The sequence below is a fragment of the Muntiacus reevesi genome, chromosome 3 (assembly GCF_963930625.1).
Source record: "Muntiacus reevesi chromosome 3, mMunRee1.1, whole genome shotgun sequence".
Classification (NCBI taxonomy): domain Eukaryota; kingdom Metazoa; phylum Chordata; class Mammalia; order Artiodactyla; family Cervidae; genus Muntiacus; species Muntiacus reevesi.
The window spans coordinates 249,261,680-249,285,658 of NC_089251.1; the positions used below are offsets into that span (position 1 = coordinate 249,261,680).

At 51.8% G+C, this 23,979-nt stretch overlaps 2 protein-coding genes and 1 long non-coding RNA gene across 4 annotated transcripts in view; 2 read left to right on the top strand and 1 right to left on the bottom strand.

Moving 5' to 3' along the window:
• The window catches only part of LOC136163487 (uncharacterized), a 490,623-nt gene that overhangs the window by 376,574 nt on the left and 90,070 nt on the right, over positions 1-23,979 (bottom strand). The gene's annotated exons all lie outside the window — the stretch shown is intronic.
• On the top strand, positions 217-5,975 carry HOXD4 (homeobox D4). Its single transcript, XM_065931808.1, has 2 exons — positions 217-1,799; positions 2,328-5,975. The coding sequence occupies exons 1-2, from the start codon at positions 1,358-1,360 to the stop codon at positions 2,660-2,662; spliced, it is 777 nt and encodes a 258-aa protein (XP_065787880.1). The 5' UTR covers positions 217-1,357; the 3' UTR covers positions 2,663-5,975.
• On the top strand, positions 18,055-23,752 carry HOXD3 (homeobox D3). 2 transcript variants are annotated; one of them, XR_010662501.1, is made up of 3 exons: positions 18,055-18,645; positions 20,725-21,782; positions 22,600-23,752. XR_010662501.1 is itself a non-coding variant. In XM_065931807.1 (2 exons), exons 1-2 carry the CDS (start codon positions 18,099-18,101, stop codon positions 21,480-21,482), a joined length of 1,305 nt encoding a protein of 434 aa, XP_065787879.1. In that variant the 5' UTR covers positions 18,055-18,098; the 3' UTR covers positions 21,483-23,746. The 2 variants fall into 2 exon arrangements, 1 of the variants encoding a protein (XP_065787879.1); XM_065931807.1 differs by having other exon boundaries at positions 20,725-23,746.

Below are 23,979 nucleotides of genomic sequence, written 5' to 3' on the forward strand. Positions count from 1 at the left end.
GCACTTCAGACTACCTGAACTGTCTCTGAAAGTGAGGGTGGCTGCGACTGGCTGGCGGCTCCGAGGAGGAGGCTGGGGCTGGCAACAGTCTGGGTACTTGCTCTGGGTGGAACCTGGAGGCAGTAACGTTGTCTATATATACCCTGTAGAACCGAATTTGTGTGGTATCCACGTAGTCACAGATTCGATTCTAGGGGAATATATGGTCGATGCAAAAACTTCACATTCTCCGCAATAGTCAGAAGTGGAGGCCAGAGTCAGCCGACCGGTCAGTCGCCTCTTTCTGTTTTATTACCTTGGACTCCAGGCAGGAGGATCTTCGGAGCCCAATTATGTAAAGTAGCCTTTTCCTGGAGAAGCTCCTCACCTTCAAACAGGGCCCCCTGTGTAAATCCCTAATTGGTTGCATGGATGCAGAGCCAAAGGGTTAGGTTTGGGGGCACTGGGGAGTGAAGTGGGAGTCAGGTAACCCCAGGATCAGCTCTCCTCTCTAGGGGCATAAAGTTGGAGGGTGCCCAAAGAGGGGGCTTGTTTTCCTTTACTGAAAGGTGGGAAGAAGACGAGCAGGGAGAAGGGAGTTTAGGGCCCTTTGGGGGATGCTTTTGAGTGAGGTGGGGTTACCCTCACAACCTTCCTGGGCTACCCTCCCGCACTGCCCTAGCCAGAGAATCAAGGGGGCTTCTTGCCTTACCAGCAAGGCCAGATTTGGCTACAAACACCCTGGCCTTCGAAGAAAGCTTGGCAGTTACTCATTGCCTAATTTGATTCAGGCCAGCCAGGTCGTAGTAACTTTTGGGTGACCCTGATGAAGACAAAGCCGGCGGGATCCGGCCTTTGTATGGCAGAGTCCCTGCGCTCCCGCGGGCTGGGCAGGCGGGAGTCCTGCCTGCCTGGGGTTCTCTGTCGAACTCAGGAGTCACCACCTCCACCCACCTTTTGATGCCATGCACCTTGACAAATACAGGAGATTCATTCCCTCTTGAACTGTGCCCATTTTGGGGGGCTGATTGCAGGCGGGGTGCATGGAGAAGGCAGTGGAGGTTATCGAAGTCAGCGGCAGACAAAAGTGGGGTCACCAGTGGGGAATGAGGGTGCTGGGATTAGAGCTCCACTAACATCTGGTGGGAGCCCTCAGAGGTGCCACGGTGAGTCACTTGATTACACGTATGTTATTTAGTTAAATTTGTGAAAATTATGAGATGCTCACCAACCCGGTGATAAACTCACTCCCTCGCTATTGGCTGGCCTGGTCACATGGCCGCCAACTTTATTCAGTTGACAGCAAGTAGGAGGGCCCTATGGAAGAAGAAAAAAAGACAACACGAGAAAAATTAGTATTTTCTACCTTCTGAAATTAATGGCCATGAGTTCGTATATGGTGAACTCCAAGTATGTGGACCCCAAGTTTCCTCCGTGCGAGGAGTATTTGCAGGGCGGCTACCTAGGCGAGCAGGGCGCTGACTACTACGGCGGCGGCGGTAGCGCGCAGGGGACCGACTTCCAGCCCCCGGGGCTCTACCCACGGCCCGACTTTGGTGAGCAGACCTTCGGAGGCGGCGGCCCCGGGCCCGGCCCGGCTCTGCCCACGCGGGGTCACGGGCCAGAACCCGGCGGCCCCGGCGGCCACTACGGTGCTCCCGGAGAGCCATGCCCGGCGCCCTCCGCGCCCCCGCCCGCACCCCTGCCCGGCGCCCGGGCCTGTAGCCAGCCGGGCGGCCCCAAGCAGCCGCCCCCCGGGACTGCCCTCAGGCAGCCGGCCGTGGTCTACCCGTGGATGAAGAAGGTGCACGTGAATTCCGGTAAGGACGGGCCCAGGACCTCTCAGTCTCCACCCCAGCCCGGCGGCCTGAGCCCCGAGAAGGGGGTGCGAGTGGGTGGGGGCGTGTGGGGTTTCAATGGGCGCCGCAATTACTCTCTCCATAAATTTTTATAGCCGAGGGAGCAGGCCGGGACCATGTGGCTGGCTGCTTGGCTGTGGGCGCAAAAAGGGGTGGAGATGGGGGTGGGGTGGGGGAGGACTCCATTTTCAGAGTGGAGGGAACGCGGTGGAGGAGAGGGGATCTCCAAAATGCCTGGGAATGCTGGAGCGGGCGGCAGGCTGGGGGCACGAGGGGACGTTTGGGGGTCCCCGCCTGCGAGCCCGGGGGAGCAGGTGGGTGGGAGGGAGCGTGTGCGCCGGGGAGAGAGGGCGGGCGGGAGGCAGGGAGCAGCGGGCCAGGAGGGAGCGCAGGGAGGGCCCGGCCTCGGGGGCGCCAGGAAGTGAGCGCGGTGGCCAGGGGCCTACCCCGAGGCCGGAGCTGACCTTGTGCGTCTGTTTTGTCTCTCAGTGAACCCCAACTACACCGGCGGGGAGCCCAAGAGGTCCCGGACGGCCTACACCCGGCAGCAAGTCCTAGAACTGGAAAAAGAATTTCATTTTAACAGGTATCTGACGCGGCGCCGTCGGATTGAAATCGCTCACACCCTGTGTCTTTCCGAGCGCCAGATCAAGATCTGGTTCCAGAACCGGAGGATGAAGTGGAAAAAAGACCACAAGCTGCCCAACACCAAAGGCAGGTCCTCCTCGTCCTCGTCCTCGTCCTCCTGCTCCTCCTCAGCTGCCCCCGGCCAGCATTTGCAGCCTCTGGCCAAGGACCGCCACACGGACCTGACGACCTTATAGAAGTGGGGACCCTGGGCCCACCCCTCCCTGAGCTCCTGGCTGAGCCGAAGCTGCGGGGGCAGGCCGGGCCTGATGTCACCTCCCTGGGCTTTAAGGTACTGTGGGGTGGACCTGGGACACACGCAGGCCTCCCTCGGACTAAGGTTAGCATCCTGCCGAGGGCAGCCCCCTCCCTGGAGCGGGGATGGGGGTGGGAGGGGGCGGGATTCTCTCTCTAAGTATATTATCAAATGGCAGGAGCTACTGAGAACATAAAACCTTGGCGAGTCATTAAACTCCTGAAAATCTCTGCTGTTGGGTTTTGAATTTGCAAATGAAGGTTGGATGCTTTATCCCAGCGTGAATTTGAACATCCTCCCCCACCCCACCCCTCCAGGAATCTTTGTGGCTTAAAAATGTGCCAGAGTTGAGGCAGAAGCTTGGCCACCCCTACGCTAGGTGTTTTCAGTAAAAGCAGGAGAGCTAAACCAGGATTCCTGAACTTTCTGGGTCGTCTGTATAATTTCCAGTGTGAAAAATATATATATATATTTTTTGCTCCCAGTGTCCCCATGCCCAAAGAAATGAGTCTAAGAAGGAAGCGGAAACGGGTTGTTTTATGTTTAGATTATATTTGCTTAAATATTTATTTGTTGGAGAATTGGGGTACAGAAATAACTGACATGATGTTACCAAAAAACTTAACATGTGAAAGGGGCTGAGTTTCAGGGAGCAGAATCAGAGGTGCGTGGCCTGACTTCTGGCTGGAACTCCACCCCCTCCCCACTCCCAGGAAATGTATATAGGGGGCCCTTAACCCTTCTAGAGGAAAGGGAAGGATCCACTCAAAGTTGAGTTCTTGAATATATATTTCCACATGTGTGTTTTTCAGCACTGTGCTTACAACTAGTTCTGGGTGATTAGAGGAAAGGGAGAAAAGAAAGAAACAAATGGTCCAACATTTTCCTTCTGGGGAAAGAAAACAAAACCTCCATGTTCTGGGTCATTAGATAATGACTGAATTTTCTGTTCCAACTGGATTCCGAGTGTCCCCAAATGCTCCATGTAGCAGTATTTTATAGGAATTGGTGTGTGGCTGGTATGGGAGAAGGGATGTGTGTTGGGGAGAAAGTGGTAAGGTGAGGAAATCTTGCTTTTAAAAAAATGAAAAACTAACAATCTAGAAGTCCACAAAAGTCGGTCTTAGGGTTTTTTCCCCCTAAGTTTTACTTTTTCAAAACAAATCTAAGGAATTTCTTAACCTGCTAATTAGAAGCGAATTTGTAAAAGTACAAAAGTTTTCAGGCCCTCTCCTCTCCCTTGCCTTGAGAATAGTGGTTTAAAAACAATTGCTCTCAAACAACAGGAGAGATGTTCTTTAGTCATTTTTCTCATGCCTTGCCTGCAAAGGATTCAAAGCTCATTTTTCTAAAATGTTGACCCTTAAGGATAAGGGGAAAGAGTCAAAGGTAATGGCCAGAGTTCATAGACTCATATGAAACAAGGCTTCAGAAGTTTAAACCCCAAAGCCTCGGGCTCCAAAAAGAAACCCCTGGTTGTCCCTTACCAAAAAGTGACAGAAGTGGGGAGGAGAGCAGGAGGGAGGTTGAAAAGGAGATTCAGAATTGGGGCTATTTTTCAGTGCTTCAGAACACTTTAGAAGGTTTCAGAGGTAATTTTTTAAATATATTTGAGTGCAGAGGGAAAAAAGACTTCCTCTACGGGCATGTTCTTTGGTTCTGTGTCTCCTGAGAGCTGAGGGCAGGTATTCCCTGGGGTCCCTAGGCTGAAATTCCACTTCTCTAAAGTATCTTCCAAGTCTTGGTCTTTTGTATTAGACCCCAGGGACAGCTCTTTGTTCCTCCTTGGGGTGAGCCTGGCTCTCAGACTTGCACATGGCAATACTTGAATATCGCCACGTCGGGATATTAAAGATGGATATTCCTGCATTATTTGCATCATTGTTTCTATGACAAAAAGCACAGAGTTCATACATAGTCAAGATGTCTTTTTTCTGATGCCCTCACGTTGAGAAGCTGAAAAGGTATTTTACTGAAGTTCGGCTAAATTACAGAATCAGGTTCATCCAGAGGACAAATTTTCTATTCGATTAGCTGTATTTCAGCCGGGAGGACTGACCTCTAAACCCTTAACCTTTTGGACTCTGACTACCCTTCTCTTCTTTTTTTCCCCCCTCAAACATGGAGAGCAGTCTTTGGATGTAGCATTTGAAAGGAGCTGCTATCTTTAGGCAAGTTGGAAAGTTGCTCAGATTCTTCCCTAAAACCCAAATTTGTTAATACATTGAACCTTCTCCTTGTGTGTGTGGGGGGATATATATTTCACAATGTCCAACTATATATGCATTATAAAAATTATATATATATATATATATCTTTCTTCCCTTCCTAGAAGTTCAGGTTACTCATCCCAGCTTCAGACCAAATGCCAAACTACTTAACTGTCTTCACTTCTGCCCTAGGGGAAAGCCAAGAGGTATATTTGATGAAGAAAACCCAAGTTCGTTCTTAAAAATAGCCCCACTACTTTGGAAAGTAATTTTATCAGAGAAACAATTTCTTTGTTTATAGGTCTCAGTTCTCCTTCTCAGCTTCTAGGGATTCTCTTTTGAAATGTTAATGGAGCCTGCAAGGCCCAGAGGGCAGCCCTCAACCCTGAGGTCCCAATCAGACCCTCGCGTCCATTTGGGCCCACAGGAGTGGGGCGGGCAAGAAGCGGGGGCCCCCCAGCCGGCCAGGGCAGGGAAGGAAATGTTTCCTTCTGGGAACGTGTTCTGGAGACCTAGGTGTAGAAAGGCTCAGTGCCCATTTGCTTTTATTTGTTTCCAGTTTGTTCCCCCAAATATGATCCAGAAGTGTTTGTTTTGAGGGTTTTTTAAAATGGTATGTTGGGATAGTAACTGGGTGGGGGAGTGAAGTGTTTGCTAGGACACTGCATCTCACTTTGTCCATTGCAGTCTTTTGTTGGGAGATGACATTGTCAGTCAGCCCCGTGGTGTCTGTTCACACAAGATGCTTTTTTAATAGAACTGGTCAATGTTCTGCTGCCACTGATTAAAGTATTATTTATACTAATTGTTGCCTGTAGTTTTGATGTAATTCATTGATCTATATTTGAAATAATAAAAGGTGTAGCGAAATCTCCCTCCTGTTTGGTGCCTCCACAGAAGCATTCTTCATTAGGTCTTCTAAAAGCTAACATCCACTATAAACAATGTATTTTATTATTTTCTATAATATGCCTGATGTGTGAGGGTTAAACTGCGTAAGGCATAGAAATTCTACCATTTTCTCTCTCCCCCATACCTACATACTCCTAATTTGGCTGTTAGATTTTGTGTGCATTGGAAAGCCAGAGGCTGGATCCAGGCTGTGGGGTGGGGGGTGAGGGTGGGCTTTTTTTTTTTTTTTAAGGAAAATAAGTAACTTCCTGGGCTAAAAAGAGGCTCCAGTTTGGCTCTGTGCAGGCCCAGGTCAGCCCTAGATCCCCTCGATCTGTGGCACGGTGGAGGAGAGATCTCCTGGCTGCCCAACTCTAAGAGTGTCTGGTCCTGGGCTCTGGGCCAATCTGAGGCTGGCCGTTGCTGCTCGGATCTTACCCTTCTGGCCTCCAGTCTTGGGTTCCTTCTACTTGTGTGCTGTTCGGCCCCACTGGGGCCTCCAGCAGCTGCCCCTCCTCTCCCCGAGCGCCCCTTCCGCCCTCCAGACGACAATAAACACTCCCCACTATAAAGAGTGGCCAGCGCTATTTTTTTTCACGAGGGCTTTTCACATCTTGGCCTCGCCTTGAAGAGGGGGCCAAGACAGGTGTCCCAAAATAGGTGGGGGGGGGGGGGGAGCTTACTCTCGACAGGAAATGAGCAGAATGCAAAAAATCAGACTTGTGTCCTTAATATATGGAAGGGCTCGCCTCAGACGCGTGGACATGTGTATTTATAAGTGCGCAGACAGAAGTTTAAATATTCAGACACGTTTTATGATTGTCCTCTGCCCGTCTTCTGGTTAATGGCCCCTCCTGCGCCCACCAATACATCAATACGGTCGTGGGTACCGAACCGCGGGCAGGGATGAGGAGGAAGCGAGCGCCCAGCCCAGCCGGTCGGAGGACAGGACCGTAAACCGGGGGCCCTGGGCAGCCGGCGCTTCCCGCGCGCCCGCCATGTTGGGGAGCCCTCCCTGCCCCCCGCGCCGGGCTGGGCGGCCGGGGCTCGCCGGCAGCCGGGGGAGGGCCTTTCATAACCCGGAGAATTTTCAAAGTGCGAGGAAGATGATAAGAATAGATTTCTACAAGTCCCGACCACGTGATTGGCGAAATAATTAATTCAGCACGTCCCTTAAGAAACACGGAGTCGTCATTAATCTGCCACGCAAAGGGCTCTCTCCTACTTGCAAAGTGCAGGGATCCCAAGAATATCACCCACCGAGGGGGGCTGCGCGGCGCCCCCAGCCCTCCACCCTCGGCCCCCGGCGGCGGCGGCGGCGGCGGCGGCGGGCGCGGGCGTGCAGCCGGCAGGTAAATATTTTGGCGACTTTTATTTCTTCGGATTTAAATCCTTAATGAACTTAGCTGTCAGGGCCGCTGACAAATAGTTCCCTTTGCTTCCTGATTTGGAAGCGCGCGCCGGCAAGAAGTTGTTAGTGGCTTGGATGGTGACCTTTGGTTCAGTAAAGCTTTGCACTTATGAAAAATTACTGAGAGCGGCCGAGTGTGTGTGTGTGTGTGTGTGAGAGAGAGAGAGAGTGTGTGTGTGTATGTGAGGGTGTGCGGGGGGCGAGGGGCGAGGGTGCGCGCGGGCTGCTCAGAGGCGACAGGAGCAGTAAAAACCCGCCCGGCTGGGGGACGCGCCTGGCGCACGCGGGCCGAGGTTGCCCGGTCGCCTGTGTCTGCCGGGAACAATGGTCGCTGTCACGGCATCTGCCGCCTATTCTTAAACCGGTGAGAAAAGGCCCCGGCCCTCTTTTCAAGCAAGGGTCGTAAATTTTTCTTTGCGTCATAATGGAAGGCTATAAAATCGAGTTGAAATTTTACCCCAGGCAGATTTTAACCAACAGATAATGATTTCCGAGTTGCTTCTCCCACTCCCCTCCCTCTCACCCCAGCTCTCCTGCTTCTGTCACCCCAGCAAGGAGTCTGTTCTTCTTCCCCCTCGGTTTTCACATCTTTAATTTGGGGAGAAGATCTAAAATAAAGACAGGGAAATTCCCTGCCGCCCAAGGAATGGGAGACCCTGGGGTGAGGGGAAGCCTCGGAGGAAGGGAAACAGGCGTGTAGAGTGGGGGAGAGACTAGGGATGAGATGCTGGAGCCGTCTCTCCCGCCGGCTGGTTTCAGCCTTTTTTTCTCCCAAACTCCCGAGAAGCTAGCTGTCAGGTCCCACAAACCACCCCGCTCCCATCCCAATCCACCCCAGCCCACCCCACTCCAGCTTGCCGGAGGTCCGTGCTGGGGGCAGCAGCGGGCATTCTCCTCCTCCAGCTCGTCACTCTGGCCCCGATGCCTCCTTCCCTCTAGTTGGCTTTGAGGATGATATTGGGCGAGCTGGGGGCTGGCTGCGTGTGGTGGTTGTTTTGGGATTGTGTGTGTTTTGATTTCTTTTTTGGCGTGTGTATATTTCCCCCATCAGGACAGAGACAAAGTTTCCTCCGTTATGAATTATACATTCAAACAATAACACATTAATTCAATTATTCAAAGATGACAAATGTTTATGTGCTTTGCAAGTGACTTTGGCGCAGATTCTGGGTGCTTTCTCTGAGCTGCTTGCGTTTTTTCTCAATGAGAATTGGCTGTCACCCTCCCAACCTCACCCCCACCCCACCCCCACCCCACCTCACCCCCACCCCACCTCACTCCACCCCACTCCACCCACCTTACCCCACCCCACCCCACCCCACCCGGACAAACCCTGGTAGCTCCAGAGAGGAACCCACAAAAAACCTCCCCAGCCCCGCTGCCGGCCCGGCAGCCAACAGCCTCCCAAGGCCCGGCTTGGCGGGCACCGGCCCGGGCTATTTTATCAGTGTGACAATTGCCCGGGTTGGTGTGATAAATCATCGTAAGTAATTCCTGAAAGGGTGCGAGGCTGTTGGGGGCCGGGCGAGGACTGTAAATCTTTCCGGTTTATTGCTCTATGAACATATGCTCCGATTGAAGAAGGCTTAGATCCTTTCCTGGAGACAAATTCCCGCAAAGGGGCCCCCCTCTTTGGCTGGAGATTAACACTTGCTGCGGGCCGGTTGCACGGCCCCTGGCGGGAGGCTTGGGGGCGGGGTCCTCCGGGTGAGGGTGGACGGGGGGCACCCACGGTCCGGCTCCAAGAGGCGCCCTGAGTGGGCCTCTAGCTAGGGATGGCCAGGTGAACAAAGGAGGGGCTCGCTGACAGGTCTGGGGGTTCGAGCCTGTGACCTGTTCTCCGGGACTTTTCTGTGCTTCTGGAGTGGGAATGCGGAGGATCTTACCCGCTTCTCCCCGCTCTTCTGCGGCGGCCCTGCCCATGCGCCTACCCCTGTCCGAGACCTCGCAAGTGGCAACAGGGCATCTACTCCGTGCCCGATGCCGCCGAGAAGCAGAGCCGGCTGTGAAAGCGGGACTTCGGGGATGGAGTGAACACCCCACACGGTGCGGGATTCCGGGTGCGAGCCGAGCTGGGGTAGTGCGGTGGGGGCTCACTGCAAACAAGCCGGGAGCTGGAGGCTGGCTGCTCGTCCTGGCCAGGAGCTTTTTTTTTTTTTTTTGGCCAGGAGCTTAAAAGCTCTTCTTCCCACATGCAGAGTCGTTACCCTTGTTACCGTAAATTACACCCGACCACTCAGAGTGTGCTGGATATCTATCCTGATTTACTATTTCCAAAATAGAAGCTCCCTCTTCTCCCAGCTAAGGCCAGCCGGGACTGATCCCGCATTCTCCCTTCGCGTTCTTGGAGACGCCGCAGGAAGCGGGAAGCCGCGGCCTGCTGTCGCTGAGCCTGAGGGCTCCATGGGCCCTGCCTGGACCCGGAGGCTCACAGGTCGCGGCAAACAGCGGCTTCACGCCTCGGCGGCTCCAGGCCCCGCCGGACCCGGGTGAAGTTCGCCAGATACAGAGAAGGGAGTACGCCCCCGGTCTAGGCCGATACTTATGCGCTTTTTCAGGCTCTGAAAGTGTAGGCTCATCGGCTGTGTCTGCGGAACGAGCCAAGGCCCCAGATTGTGGTGGTGGTGAAGAGGGGCGTTCCTCGGGGTCTGTGAGCTGGAGGCTCTCAACCTTAGGACGGGAGCCTGCGCTGTGCCACAACGTAATTGCCTCCCAGGGGAGGGGAAGAGCGGCGCGTCCGCCTAGGCTAGGCTGCGCCTTGCCCTGGTGTTTGAGGATGCGGGACCTTGTACCGGGCGCGGTTGGGGAGCTTGGGGAACCTGGGCCTCTGGTGCTCCGCAGCTGCCTCCGGAGACGCCTGTAAGAGACGCAGCTTCTAATTTTTCCAGTCCCCGGGCCAACCCGGTGGAAGGCTGAGCCAAGGTCAGAGGTCGTGGGGGGAGAGACGCTCAGCGCCCCCATCCCACTGCCAGCGGCCAGGCTGGAGCTAGGTCATTCCCAGGCCTCGGGATGGGGGCTTTCCTTCCGCCCCAAACCCACCATGGTCTGCCCAGGGGAAGGAACCGAGATCCCACGCCTTCTGCCCCTCCTCCCAGCCCCCAGGCCTGGCTGCGCTCCGGGGCTGGATGGCGTGAAAGTTTCAGCCTCAATCAGTACAATCTTCCCTCGGGGTCACGTGAACAAATATGCTCGCATTTGAAGGCAGCGTCTGTATTTCCCGACTATGAGGGGGTTTCCGGGGCTCTCTTCAAATCCAGATAGGGCCACATTCCGAAAGGAAAACAAACCCCGAGCTCTGGGGGGCCTGGGAGGGCTGGGCAGGAACCCAGAAGTGGGTGGGGGCGCGGGTGGCCGCCGCTCTGGGCCCGGGAGCGGACAGGCAGGCGGTGGACCGGCGGGCGTGCAGCGCAGGCAAAGCCAGCTCGGGGACTACGAATTCGTTTCTCCTACGTTTATTGGTAGTTGAACCTCAGCCTGGTTCCGTTCTACCGGGAATTCCGTGTGCTCTGGTATATGGCCGCGTCTTGGAGCGCGCAGGACCAGGGTTGGGACAGCGTTGTCTGCAGACAAAGGGGAAGGCTAGCTCTGCCCCCCGCTGGCGCCCACTCTGAGGCCGAGGACACCAGGTTTATGATAAATTGGGATCCAGGTAAGCAATTGCATGACAAAATAGAAATCTTTGGGCACAGGGCTGCTTGCTGCCCTGAATGGGATACTAAATATGATTTATTTTGTGTAATCTGTGATCTTGATTATTGCCAATTGGTGAGGCAGCCCGCGTAGACCTAGATACACTTCTACATATACATCCAGGATGGTGATTAATCCTAAGGAGGTTCGCTTTGTGGGGATGTTCCCCGCCTACCCAAAGGTTAGGGGGACATACTACCTTGCCAGGCTGGGAGGGTGGCCGGTGGCATAGTGGGGGGAGGTGGCAGTTTAAGGAGGGGACTGGGCGCTGGAGGTATTTGGGGGGTAAATGTACAGTTATGAGAATGGGTGGAAAATGAAATGAATAAAAAGAAACTTTAAAAAAAAAAACAACACTGTCACTTCCAAAGTAAGATGGAGCATCGTATTAATTCCGTGTCTTGAACTGCCTGGCTGGACACAGGCAGGTTGATTTATACGTATTTAAAATAAACCCTGTGAACAGCCAGCTCCCTGCATTGTTCTGGGAGCTAGCTCCACATACGCACGCTTTTATCCTCTTAGTGTTGGCTTAATTTTTTTTTTGTCTGTGAGGTTAATGTGCTATTCAAGATTCTCCCCCAAATTCAAGAGAACACCCAAACTACCCAGAAGAGTTTGGGGGGCACCTCCACAGTCCTCCTCACTAATCTAGTTTTTGACTGCAATAGTGGCAGAGAAAAGGTTTAGGGCTTCTGGGTCCTTCTTAAAGAAACTGAAATGACAGCTAAATAATATTTTGGTTCCTGCATCCCATCCATCATTTTGTGTATTGTGTCCTGTGGCTGCTGGATATGGGAGCACAGGACAGTTCATCCTGGGTCTTTCCCCAGGACCAAAGCCTGAGAAAGCAGCCCCATGAGTGAGCGGCTCCTAACTCCTGGATAACTGCTATAGGGCTAGGCCAGACTGGGCCTCTATGGGAAAGGGACCCAGAAAACAAGAAGCACTCCCTTCACCTAAGTTGGGACAGGTCTCAGCCAGAGAGGGACAGGCTTCCAGGGTCCTGGCCATCAAAGGAGAGTGGTAAACTTGTTTGGTCAATTGCTGACGCTTGGCTCCATCAGAAGTTAAAGTCGCTGGACATTTTTCTTCTCTTGCTGCCTTGGAGCTGCGCGCCTGCCAACTTAGTCAGCTGAATCCAATTACTGCGAGCAGCATTTCATTTGGCCCCGTGGAGCACTCACTTATAACTTCCCCGAAAATTTCAATAATCCGTACCAAGGCTCCCTATCCAAAAGGCTTTTCCCCTTTTCCCGGGGTACTGGTAGGGGATGGGATACATGGCTAGGTCTGCCAGGACCAGCTCTTCCTTGACAGCTCTGACAGGGTTCCTTCCTGCTCCCCGTTTCTGGCTGTGAAAGGGGTACTTGAGCTGGTGGCTCAGAGCCAGCCGGATAAAACCTGCAGAAGGCTGGGCAAGCAGAAGGCTGAAGTTAGCTGGACCCGTGCTGGGTGGTGGGTGGGCTGGGGAAAGAGCCTGTGAGAAGACGGTGGGGGCTCTGGGCAGCCCAACTTTGGCCACCTTGGGGTTCTCTTTGCTTTCCCCTTCCCAAGGTGCACCCAGAGTGCACCACACACCCCAAGAATGCCCAGGAGTAACTTACCCTGTTCCTCCGCGGCTGGGAAAACAAAATCTAGCTACAGGCATGGGGGAATCGCAGCACTGGGCAGCCTCACAATTTAGATCTTCTGAGTGGAAGTGCCTAATTCTGAAGAACTTTTTCTCCCCCAAATAAATAAGAAATAACTAAGCAGCGAAAGTTGTCCGCCCACGTGAATGTATCACATAAAATGGCTTCAGGACCCGCTGATGGGGTCCGAGGGCTCAAGTACATAGTGCTTCCACCAAGCAGCCCTCCGGGCCGGCTCCGTGCAGTGGGCCCTCTGGGTCTGGGACTGGCTGGGGAGCTGAAGCCCGGGCGCGGTGTTAGGAGCCCTACCGGTCCGGGATCTCTCCGAGGCGCTTCCGTTGGGTGTTCATTAAGCGGTGAGTTATTGCTGCGCGAGCCAAAGGTCACTTCAAAGGCTTATGGCTGTGCGCTCTGGTCTTTAGAAGGGCCCTGAATGCTTTGTGTGGGGCTTTCCCCAGCGCAGTTTAGTGTTTGCAAACTACTGAGTCGACAAATTGCACAGGGCAGATCCAAGAGGAGGGGACTGTGTCTCTCCTTTCACCTGACCAGGGCGGGCACCCACTGAGCGCAGGCAGTGGTAGGCAGTTTGGTCTGTTTTGGGGTGGGGTGGAAGGGGTGTTTGCTTCTTTGCCATTTGCAGCTGGTTTGATCCCGACCCAGTTGTGGGCAGCCCAGGCCAGGAATGTGGTGGGTACTGACTGGAATAAAATAAACGTAGGGAAATCGTGGTAGATACAATGTGCAAACCAAGAAATCATACCCAGCTCTCTCTTCTCTGTGGCTTCATGTGGGAACCTTGGCTAGGACCCACCCAGGCCCATCTACACATTTGCCCTCCTTCTCTGGTGCCCTAAGCTGTAGCCTCCCTCGGTCCCAATCCTTCAGTCCTTCTCTTTTGCTCCTTAGAGGGTGGACTTGGCCTGGGGGATTGGGGAACATGGGGCTTTTAGGGCTTGGTTGGAATAAGAGGAGAGGGAATGGCTTCCCTGTGACTCTAGCCCACTTGGCTCACCCCCTGCGAAAGCTCTGGTCCTTCCCCACCGCTCTGCCTCCCCTTTCTCACATCCAGTCGAGGATTGTGGTGTTAAAAGCCACCTGCTCCCCAGTAGCCAACCAAGTCTCCTTTCTGCCAGGCGGAAGGTGCCTGGAGTGGCTGCAGACACCATATAAAACAGTGACATTGATTATGACACCCTTAAAGGGAGTAATGTCTCTCCGCATGTGTTGGTAAGAAAGAACTGGCCGCTGCTGAGAGTTTTCCATTTTGTTCCAGATCATCTCAACAGAATATCAAAAGGAACCTGAAGAGCCTACAAAGAGTTAGAGACAAAAATTTGAGAACACACACACACACAAATTGTGGTGAGTGGTGTGATTTTTAAAAGTAATTTCCACTACACTTCCATTTGTCCTGCAACTCAAATTAGCCATCTCAGGATTCATACATCAAAACATAAAACAAAGGGCGGCTTTGAAGTGGATCACCTCAGTGTGAACTGCCGCTGGTTACATGATAACCGATCATCGGTCTTCAAATTTATGGCGCCTTAATAGGGCGAGCCCAGTGCCTTAAATGCAGGGTGTATTACATTGAGTTATCTGGGCTAAATAAGAGTGATTTAGAAGGCACGTCCAGGTCTTCCCATAGGGCAGAAGAGCTCAGGCTGAGAGATCAGGAGAACATGGGCAGAAAGCTGCCCCAGCTCTACAGTAAATAGAGCCCCTTCTTAGGAAATCGGAAAAGTAGTCGTTTCCAATTCCAAAGTAGTAAAGCCAGCAGGGAAGGAAGAATCGTTGCTCAGTTCCAGTGAATTAATGGGGATGCCCAGCAAGATTGGTGTCTGCCAGAAAGACATCTGTGGGTTTCCAAGGCCCTGATTCAGGTAAAGCAGAGAAGCCCAGACCAGTTCGAACCTTAGAGGAAAAATTTAAAAAAATAAATAAAGGAAGGAATAGAAACAACCTGCACCCCAACGCCTACCCCTTCTCTTTCAAGTTGCACAGACTAATCCAACCCGTCTTTGATTTTACGACGATCGCAGCTCTAGTCTAACCACCGGGCGACTGCAGCCGCCTCCCTCCCAGCCCCTTTGCGCGGCCACTGAGGGCAGCGGGCGAACGCGCGCGGGGCCGGCCTCCGTGCGTCCGGCGAGTCTCCGGCCTCCAAGGCTGTAGCGGGCGGCAGGTCTCCGGTCCCTGGCCAGGCTGCGCCCAACGCGTCCCACGTCCGGCCGCCGAGCAGAGCTGCTCCAAGAGGCCCGCAGAGGCCACTTTATATACTCCCCCTACTCCCCGGGCGCAGGGCCGGGGAAAGTGCGGAGCAGGGAATTCTTTTGCTGCGCCTCCTCCTACGCAGAGCCTGTTTTCCACTTCTGAAAAGTGCCGGGCCTTGGGAAGTGTTTTTCTTTTCATTCCTTACTGAAGCGTTTACTGCAGCCGTGCTCGCAGTCATAAATTTTGCTACAAACCACAATGACAGGTGCATTGATATGCACCGTGAGAGCTCCAGCTGCTTAATAACTCCGTCCCCCAGCCGCTTTGAGCGCCTTTTATTTATTCGGTATCATCTTTAGGTATTGATCCCGGGCAGAATTAAGTGCAGTGAGCAAGTATCAGGGTTCGGCTGATTCGGAGGCGCAGAGGGTGCAGCGGGGATCCGGCGGTGGTGGCTCCGAGGCCGCCTCCCTTTCGGCTGAGGACCGTTTGGCCCTGCATTCCCGGCCGGCGGTTGGGCCTCCGAGCTGAGCTGGGCAACTTCCCGGGACCGCGAGAATAGAGCCAGCTAGATCCCATTTGGCGCGCCTGCCCTAGGAGGAGCCGAGGATGGCGCCGGCGGGGTTCTGGGGTGTCTGCCTTGGCCGGTGTTCCCGGCCAGGGGTGGGGGCAGGACTTGGGGGGAGAGGAGAGGAGGGGAGGAAAGGGCAGCTGAGGACTTCCAACACCACCCCTCCCCCTATGCGGCTTAGTCTTCACCCCAAGGCATCTGGGTCCTGCGGCCCAAATGAGCAGAGGTACCAAAGGGCGAGAAAAGAAAGCCCTAAAAGGGGAGGGGGGCTCGAAAAGATGAGCCACTGAACAGTTGACCATTGTCCAAGTGATTTATGACCCGTTCCTGCTTCTTAGGTTCAAGCAGAGTTCACAAGGAGTAGCGATTTCTGCAAAGAAATAAGCTGCTGCTTCTTTTTAAACCAGTTTTGTAACAATATTCTCAGGTTCTGTTTTAGGAAAGGTGACTTCTTTGGAGCTCTACATTTTGGGCTGAGGGAAGAGGCTACAAAGTCCTTCTCAGTGAGGAGAGAGTTATTGCCCTTGCTTCTGGAGAAATGGACATTTGGGTGGGGGAGCATCATGGAGTGACCCTTGAAATTCCTTAAGACAATGAAAACAGAAGAGGGAGAACAGACTCTAAGCTTACTCATGGAGCTGCCCAGTATTAGCACTTTTGAGGTCTGTACACAGAGCTTTGTCTGGGAATATTCCATAGGAACAAATATATATGTAAAGCCATCTGTTTCAAAGACTTGGTCAGTTACTAAAGAGGCTATTTTACTGTGACTAGTCTACCTATCAAGATAAACTTGATCACCCTGGGAGGCAAGAGGGGGGATGTTTTGCTTCCACTGCTGTAGATGGAATGACAGAAGCAGCATCGAGTTCTGGTGGTCTGAGTGTCAAAAGTGACCATTTTGACATCCAAAGAGACTGAGATTTAAGACTGGAAGCAGGATCCCAGAAAAATCCTGAGATCTAACCAAACTCAGAGTAGTCTTTTGGCCTGGAGGCAAACACATATAAATATTAGTCACCGAATGAGGATGTAGCTTTCCATTTAATATTCAGTAGCTTTAATAGTCAGATAATAATACAGAAAATGAATGAAAGAAGGATTAAGACCAGCTTTGTTTGGTAGCTATCCTAACTGCATACGTTTAAGAACAATAATAGAAACTACTCCTAAAACATTACATCTGACTATTCTGTTATTTCATTGAGAAGCACTTCTCTTATCAAGATTAATGGCATGCTTACTTATATTTTAAAACAAGATGAGCAACTATTCTACCAAATAAAGGCTACTATGAAGAATTTAAAAAATTGAGTTAGGTTGTGTGGTGAAAATGGAGGGGAAATGAGTGAATGGAGTTGTAGTACTAATGGTCAAATCCGGTAGGCCAAATAAGTGTCTAGATAATGTGGTCTGTCATGATGACCATGATGGAAACCAGGGAGTTTGGGGGAAGGAGAGGTGCCTGAAAGGTGAGATCAAGAATTCAGATCTAGGAGCTGACCAATGAGTTTTCTTTATCAAGCAGATGAAAGTGGTTGAATAGTGCTGGTTACACTTTAACTCATTAGGGGCTTTCAGAAGGAGAGGGGGGTAGGTGAGAAGGTAGACACCCCATCAAGAGTCAAAGGACACAAAAAGGGTAGAATTTTTCTCAGTGGTTTTTCTTTCCCTTCTAATTCTATGTCCATTCATTATGCCATAAGAGGTCTCTCATTGGTTGTAGGTTGGAGGTGGAGTGGAATGGCTGATTGAGAGCAGAGGTCAATAGTAGTATCTATTCATACAATGGATGCAGGATTAAAATTATAAAGTTAGAGCATAAAGCATTTTTTATTAACCCATGCTCCATGCATTTCAAATTCTAAATCTCTTATTTCCAATGATATCCATTTAAAAGTAGTGGACTACAGAGTAAAGCATCTAGAAAAATGTAGAAGAGAAGAAACTTTTTTAGCCTCAAAATAACTCTTGGAGTCTTTAAGTCTTCTTCTTGGGTTTTATCTCCTAGTAGATTTCACAGTGCTGATCCATGTGCTAACTGGCTGATTCTGACCCATTCACCGGAGAGTGGACTATCTGGGTCTCCGTGAAAGATGCTGTGATTTTGAAACCAGGTGGGGGAGATAATTTTTTTTTTTTTTTTGAGAGTGCCGGCTCTTCTGAGTGTTAATAGGGCTTTCTTTTGCCCATCACATCCCTGGGATGACCTATGATTAACTCATTGATCCTTCATTCATTAAACGTGCATTTACTGCACTTAACTGCATGTGATGCATTGGGCTGGATGTTAGGAATATGTAGGTGAATAAGACACAGTCCATACCTGCAGAAAGCTCAAAGTCTAGTGAGAGAATCAGTCATTAAAATGTATAGACCATAAGTGCTTTTCTATGCAGTTTCAAAGGCTAAATTGACAATCTTGGAGAAATAAAATTGTATCTGGGGAAAAAAATTAGCCCCTTCCTTTGGATGAAGGGGAGTCTTTTCTTGTGGTTTATGAGAAATCCCTTTTGACATTTCCAAGGATTCAAATAAGTTGAACTTCATAAAAATCCCAGATCCTCCTACTATGATGTGGGTGGGAAGCAGAGAGCCTGGGCTAGTCCTTCTGTATTGACTGGTCTTGCCAATGACAGTCCCTCTGGGACCTCTCACTTTTCTTCTTTGCAGGTTATCTGGAGCCTGGGGCTGCCCCAGCTCTCTCAGGATTTGGCAGACGTTGGAGGTGGTGGTGAAGGAGACAGTAGTGGTCAATGTTATTTGAGCAGGGTCAGCAGGCCCCGGAGGTTCCTGAGTACACGATGCAGAAGGCTGCTTACTATGAGAACCCAGGACTCTTCGGAGGCTATGGCTACAGCAAAGCTGCTGACACTTATGGCTACAGTGCCCCCCATCAGCCTTATCCAACCCCTGCTGCTGCCAACTCCATGGACACTGATTACCCGGGCTCTGCCTGCTCCATCCAGAGCTCTGCGCCTCTGCGAGCCCCAGTCCATAAGGCAGCTGAACTCAATGGAAGCTGCATGAGGCCTGGCACTGGGAACAGCCAAGGTGGGGGTGGTGGCAGCCAGCCTCCAGGTCTGAACTCAGAGCAGCAGCCACCACAGCCCCCTCCACCGCCACCGCCACCAGCCCTGCCCCCATCCTCTCCCACCAACCCTGGAGGTGGAGTACCTGCCAAGAAGGCCAAGGGTGGGCCCAATGCTTCTGGCTCCTCAGCCACCATCAGCAAGCAGATCTTTCCCTGGATGAAAGAGTCCCGCCAGAACTCCAAGCAGAAGAACAGCTGTGCCACTGCAGGTAGCCGTCTGAGGGGGCTCATCTCTGGGCTTTCCCCCAGACTGACCCAAGAAGCTAGCTCACTTAGGAATTAAGAGGCTCAGAGCTGGAAGTACAACTTTGGAGGCCATATGTGTAAACTTGCAATGCAGAAAGTGTGGGGTTTTTTTGGCAGTACAGCATGGCTTGAGTGATCTCAGTGCCCTGACTGGGGGCTGCAGGTTGAACCCAGGCCATGGCAGTGAAAGTGCTGAATCCTAACCACTGGACCACCAGGGAGCTCCCTGTTCTTTCTTTTTAGTGTCTCTGGTTGTGGTCATATCCTTACAGTGACAGGGTGCTGATGTCCACTCCAGGCTGCTGGCACCGCTGCTGGACATGTCTCACAGTTATTCATAGAGCAGCTCTTCCTTATACTGCCCTAATGTCTGGACTGCTGGTCATAACTCAACTCCTTCCAGCCAATAGATCTTCAAAACTTGAAGATAGGTACTATGATCCCCAAGCCCAGGGGGTGATGTAGCCCATATCACATGAAAACCACTCCCTTAAATTAATAAGAACTAAAAGGCTATTGAACACTATGTTAAGAATCATGTTAAGTGCTTTACAAGCACTGCCTAATTTTCCAAAGAACCCTCTGAGGTAGGTATATAATAAAACATCCATTTTAACAGATAAGGAAAATGTTAGAGATAAGTCACTTGCCCAAGATAACTAAACTACCAAATGGCACACCTGGGAAATTCCCTGGTGGTTCAGTGATTAGGACTGTGCCGAGGGGCACGGGTTCAATCCCTGGTTGGGAACTAAGAGCCTGCAAGCTGAAGGGCATGGCCAACCCTCTCCTGCCCCAACAAAACAAACAAAATAACACGTATAAAAAGCAAAACTTGAAATGGCACATCTCAGGCCACTCCCACTCAATTCTCCCCATCCCAGGAAATCCCTAATGTGGAGGCACATATCCTAGGGGAAGAGGCTGTACTCTGAAACAGGAGCAGCCTTGGGTTTTTCTCCCTGGAAAGGGAGACCCTGGTGTTGAGAAAATTTTCCCTAGGTCCATTTAGTCTGTGTGGAAGAAAAAGGGCAGGACCAGCAGCTCTGAGACCTTCTGCCATTCTGCTCAGCTTGCTTGATTCCTGAACTTTTCTGGCCTTGTGTTCTCTGATGCACTTTTTAGGTAGATGAACTTGCTCCCAGGTCCAGGGCTAACTTGAGGTGTAGTTTGCTTGGGATGTAGTTAGCTTGTTATCAGATCTCTGGTTTGCCTGCTGCTCTTTGGGGCTGCTGCTCCTAGGGGGAAAGTGTCTTCAAGTCTGTAAGCTCCTTCTTCTGCCCCTCCTTCCCGGCTGCAGGCCTAGGCCCTCCCTCCCAGGAGAAATCCATTTGTCTTCCTAGGGAGGGAGTGGACAAGCTGCTGAGAGGTGGCAGGGGTGGTGGAAACCACTGCTGAAGCTGCTGCTCCCAGCATTGCAATACTCAAAATATGCCCAGCCTGGCCTTGGATGCCCTAAAACTCTGGGGATATATTTTCATGGTATGTCTCCTCCCTGCACTTGAGTACTGGGCCCATGGGTGCAGTTGAGCTGGAGTGAGCTGCCAAGATCTCCACCCTCATTCCATGCTTGGGGTGTTTTGCCCAGGAGCCAGCCTCTGAGCAAGGCAGTTTGAGGCTGCCTCCAATATTCCCCCCACCTACCTTCCCAGCAGCAGCGGCTGGAAGGAGTGTTCAAAGTGAAGTCTGGCCCTTCTTTGACAGGGTGGGAGGCCTTACCAGCTGCTACTAGTCTCTCATTAAACTCCTCCTAGCCTTGGGAACGGGATGATGGACTAGGCTGAAGGGGAAGGGGTGGGCTGAGTGAGTTGGACTTCAGAAGGCAGATGGGAGTTTCAGGTGCCACTGAGAGGTAGGCCTGGGGCCTTTGAGTTCTGGGAATCTCTGGGAATCTCACCGCTCTAACGCCCCTCCCTCGCTCCAGCCAGGATTAAAGTGGGGAGGGGGGAGGAAGAAGAAGGAGTAAGGGAAGCACCCCTCTATGGCCCAGGGTGTCCCCACATCTCCCACTCAGCTACCTCTCTCTTCCCCTCCCGGCCCAGGAGAGAGCTGCGAGGACAAGAGCCCGCCGGGCCCAGCGTCCAAGAGGGTGCGCACGGCGTACACAAGTGCACAGCTGGTGGAGCTGGAAAAGGAATTCCACTTCAATCGCTACTTGTGCCGGCCACGCCGCGTGGAGATGGCCAACCTGCTGAACCTCACCGAGCGGCAGATCAAGATCTGGTTCCAGAACCGGCGCATGAAATACAAGAAGGACCAGAAGGCCAAGGGCATCCTGCACTCGCCGGCGGGTCAGTCTCCGGAGCGCAGCCCGCCGCTCGGCGGCGCCGCGGGCCACGTGGCCTACTCAGGCCAGCTGCCACCCGTGCCCGGCCTGGCCTACGACACGCCCTCGCCGCCCGCCTTCGCCAAATCTCAGCCCAACATGTACGGCTTGGCCGCCTACACGGCGCCGCTCAGCAGCTGCTTGCCTCAGCAGAAGCGCTACGCGGCGCCCGAGTTCGAGCCCCACCCCATGGCGAGCAACGGCGGCGGCTTCGCCAGCGCCAACCTGCAGGGCAGCCCGGTGTACGTGGGCGGCAACTTCGTCGACTCCATGGCGCCCGCGTCCGGGCCCGTCTTCAACCTGGGCCACCTCTCGCACCCCTCTTCGGCCAGCGTGGACTACAGCTGCGCCGCGCAGATTCCCGGCAACCACCACCACGGACCGTGTGACCCTCATCCCACCTACACAGATCTCTCGGCCCACCACTCGTCTCAGGGACGCCTGCCCGAGGCCCCCAAACTGACGCATCTGTAGCGGCCGCCACCGGCCCGAACTCGAGGCGCGATTACCTCTTTGGCTTTGGTGGCGGGGGTGGCGGGCGGGGCCCGCGGGGCAGCTCGGCGACCCCCCCACTCCCTCGCTCTGGCCCGGTCCGCTGCCTCCCGGTCTCTGGGCCAACAGCGGCCGAGGCGCAGGCGCCTGGGCCTCCTTTCCAGGCGCACCCTGCTTTGGGTGACTCGCCGTAAATCAGCCGCAAGGATTCTCCGCTGTTAAACCTGACCGTGCCACATACTGCGGACCGAGGGACTCTAATCTGGTAATGGTGTCCCGAAGGTAAGTCTGAGATCCATCGGCGGCGCGCCTCGCAGAGGGTCCGGGCCTAGCCCGCGTCTAGTTTAGTTGCGGAGACCTTAATTTATATGCTTCTTCCCGTCCCATAAGAATTGCATCGGACTCAACGATCTGTATTTATTATTTGAAGCGAGTCATTTCGTTTTCTTGATTATTTATCCTCGTCTAATGTATTTATGTGTATATTCTTAGAGTTCTCCAGCCGACTTTAGGAACGCGCTCCCGGGCTGCGGGGGGCCACATATCACCTCTTTAGTCCCCTTGGTCTGAACTAGTTGAGAGAGTAGTTTTGAACAGTTGTAACCCGTGGCTGGTGTTTGTAGTTGTAAAGGATTAAGATCGCAAATTGTCCTTCACGGGTAGAGTCAGGAGGCCCCATGGCGTGGCACGACACCCGTTTTTCTTTTCCCAACAACCACAGCCTTCGCCACAGTTTATTGATTTCAAATTGTCTGGTACTATTTGAACAAATATTTAGAATAAAAAATTTCTCAGTCGGAAGTGTATCTGTATTAATCACGCACACTTGCAAGTAGATCATTCTGCCTTTATCTTGTGCACAATCCCAGAGGAATCCCCCCCCCCCCCACCCGATAGGCTAACCTTGTGAAACATTGTTTCCACTTACTTGGAATCCAGTACACAAATTGGTTCTGGGGAATACTTGATTACTTCCTAGCTATTGACTTCAGAGGGTGCAATATCTGAAGATGCAAACCTAGAAATGTCCTGGGTGGAATGATCTGGGTAGGGTGTTTCTCTGCTGCCTGTTTTACTGTTTCTACCGCCCTCTTTCTAGATACAGATCCACCTTTTTAGGTTGCACTTACATTGGTGAGGCCAGAGCTCACTTTTCTGCATTAAGTAGTTAAAAAAACTTTGAAAGAAAACTGACAATCAAAGAAAAGATACAAGAGAAGTCATAAGAAGAATTGAACAATGAAAAAGCTAAGATGCAGAAAAAGAAACGATCATTGGAAGCCATGCACCTAAGCTTTTTCTGTCGGAAATGCCCTCACGATTTTTTCCTTATAGAAATCAGTGGTTCATTTCTAAAAAAAAACAAACGTTCCCCACGATGTAAAGTAATAAAAGTTTCATTAATGGAACATAATAAGTATAAACACTTTGTTTACTCCTGTTTCTTTGTACAAAATGGGCGAAATGTCTTCGAGGATTTATAACCGTTTTGTAAATATTAGCGTGGTTTTAACTGGGGCGGACTGCTTACACCGGCTTCTCTAGGAGGAGGCACTCGGAAAACGCCTTCAGATAAGGTTCGATTCTTTTGTATTTCAGCAAAGTCGGCCCACGCATCTCTATTTGGTTTGACAAATAATGCAAGTCCTACTACATCCCGGGTGACACGAGGTGAAATTTCTATTGTGTGGAAATCATTTAACTTCTAATCTTCTGGTGGAACAACAATCGTTTCTATTTGGATGTTTGTGTTTCGCTAAATAATGATGGCTCAAAATAATATTTAGTTTCCTTGTTCCTTTGTGCTGTTTTTAAAATGGCATGTTAGATTGGGGGCGGGAGGGAATTATCCTTTTTGCTAAATTTCACTTTATCTGAACAGGTTTAAAGTATACATGTTGTAGAAGTGTATCAAAAGAATAAATGACTTCAACCGAAGGGATATTTTACCCACGTTCAAGGCTTAAAATTGTTTTTCTATGAAATTTGCATCCATAGGCAGAATTTCTAATTGTCTTGTAAGAAATTATTTTTTAAAGCTATTAGGGAAATCAAAGGAGAGCTTGCTGCCTTGCAGGGATTACAACAACCTTTCTTAACTGGCTAAATATTAAATAGATGAATTGTCAGGCTGTTTAGATTCAGCCCGGTTTTCCCCTCATCTCCTCTTCCTACCATAAATAATAATAAAAATACATAATGCATCGCGGCTCCAGGCGTTTTCCAGCGCGGTGTGTTACCGCAGGAGTATCTGCTGAGTCTGCGGGTGTCTGCAAGGCCCCAAGTGTCATCTGCGGCTTAGGGTTTCATGGATTAGATTTTAAACGGTGTCTGGCCCGGTTGACATCAGCCTCCTCTCACACTCAGGCTCCAAAGAAGCGCGGGGTTGGGAGCTCCCTCTCCAAGCAGCTGCAGCCGGCCCCAAAGCACCCCCACGCTAGCAGGGTGGGAGTCCTCTCCCACCTCTGGAGAAAGGTTC

What these genes read in the sequence shown, in the direction of transcription:
- HOXD4 (XM_065931808.1), top strand. Translation starts at nt 1,358, where the DNA reads ATGGCCATGAGTTCGTATATGGTGAACTCCAAGTATGTGGACCCCAAG. An exon ending in GAAGGTGCACGTGAATTCCG is followed by an intron (nt 1,800 to 2,327) that starts GTAAGGACGGGC and finishes TTTGTCTCTCAG; the next exon opens with TGAACCCCAACTACACCGGC.
- HOXD3 (XM_065931807.1), top strand. Translation starts at nt 18,099, where the DNA reads ATGTTATTTGAGCAGGGTCAGCAGGCCCCGGAGGTTCCTGAGTACACG. An exon ending in GAACAGCTGTGCCACTGCAG is followed by an intron (nt 18,646 to 20,724) that starts GTAGCCGTCTGA and finishes CTCCCGGCCCAG; the next exon opens with GAGAGAGCTGCGAGGACAAG.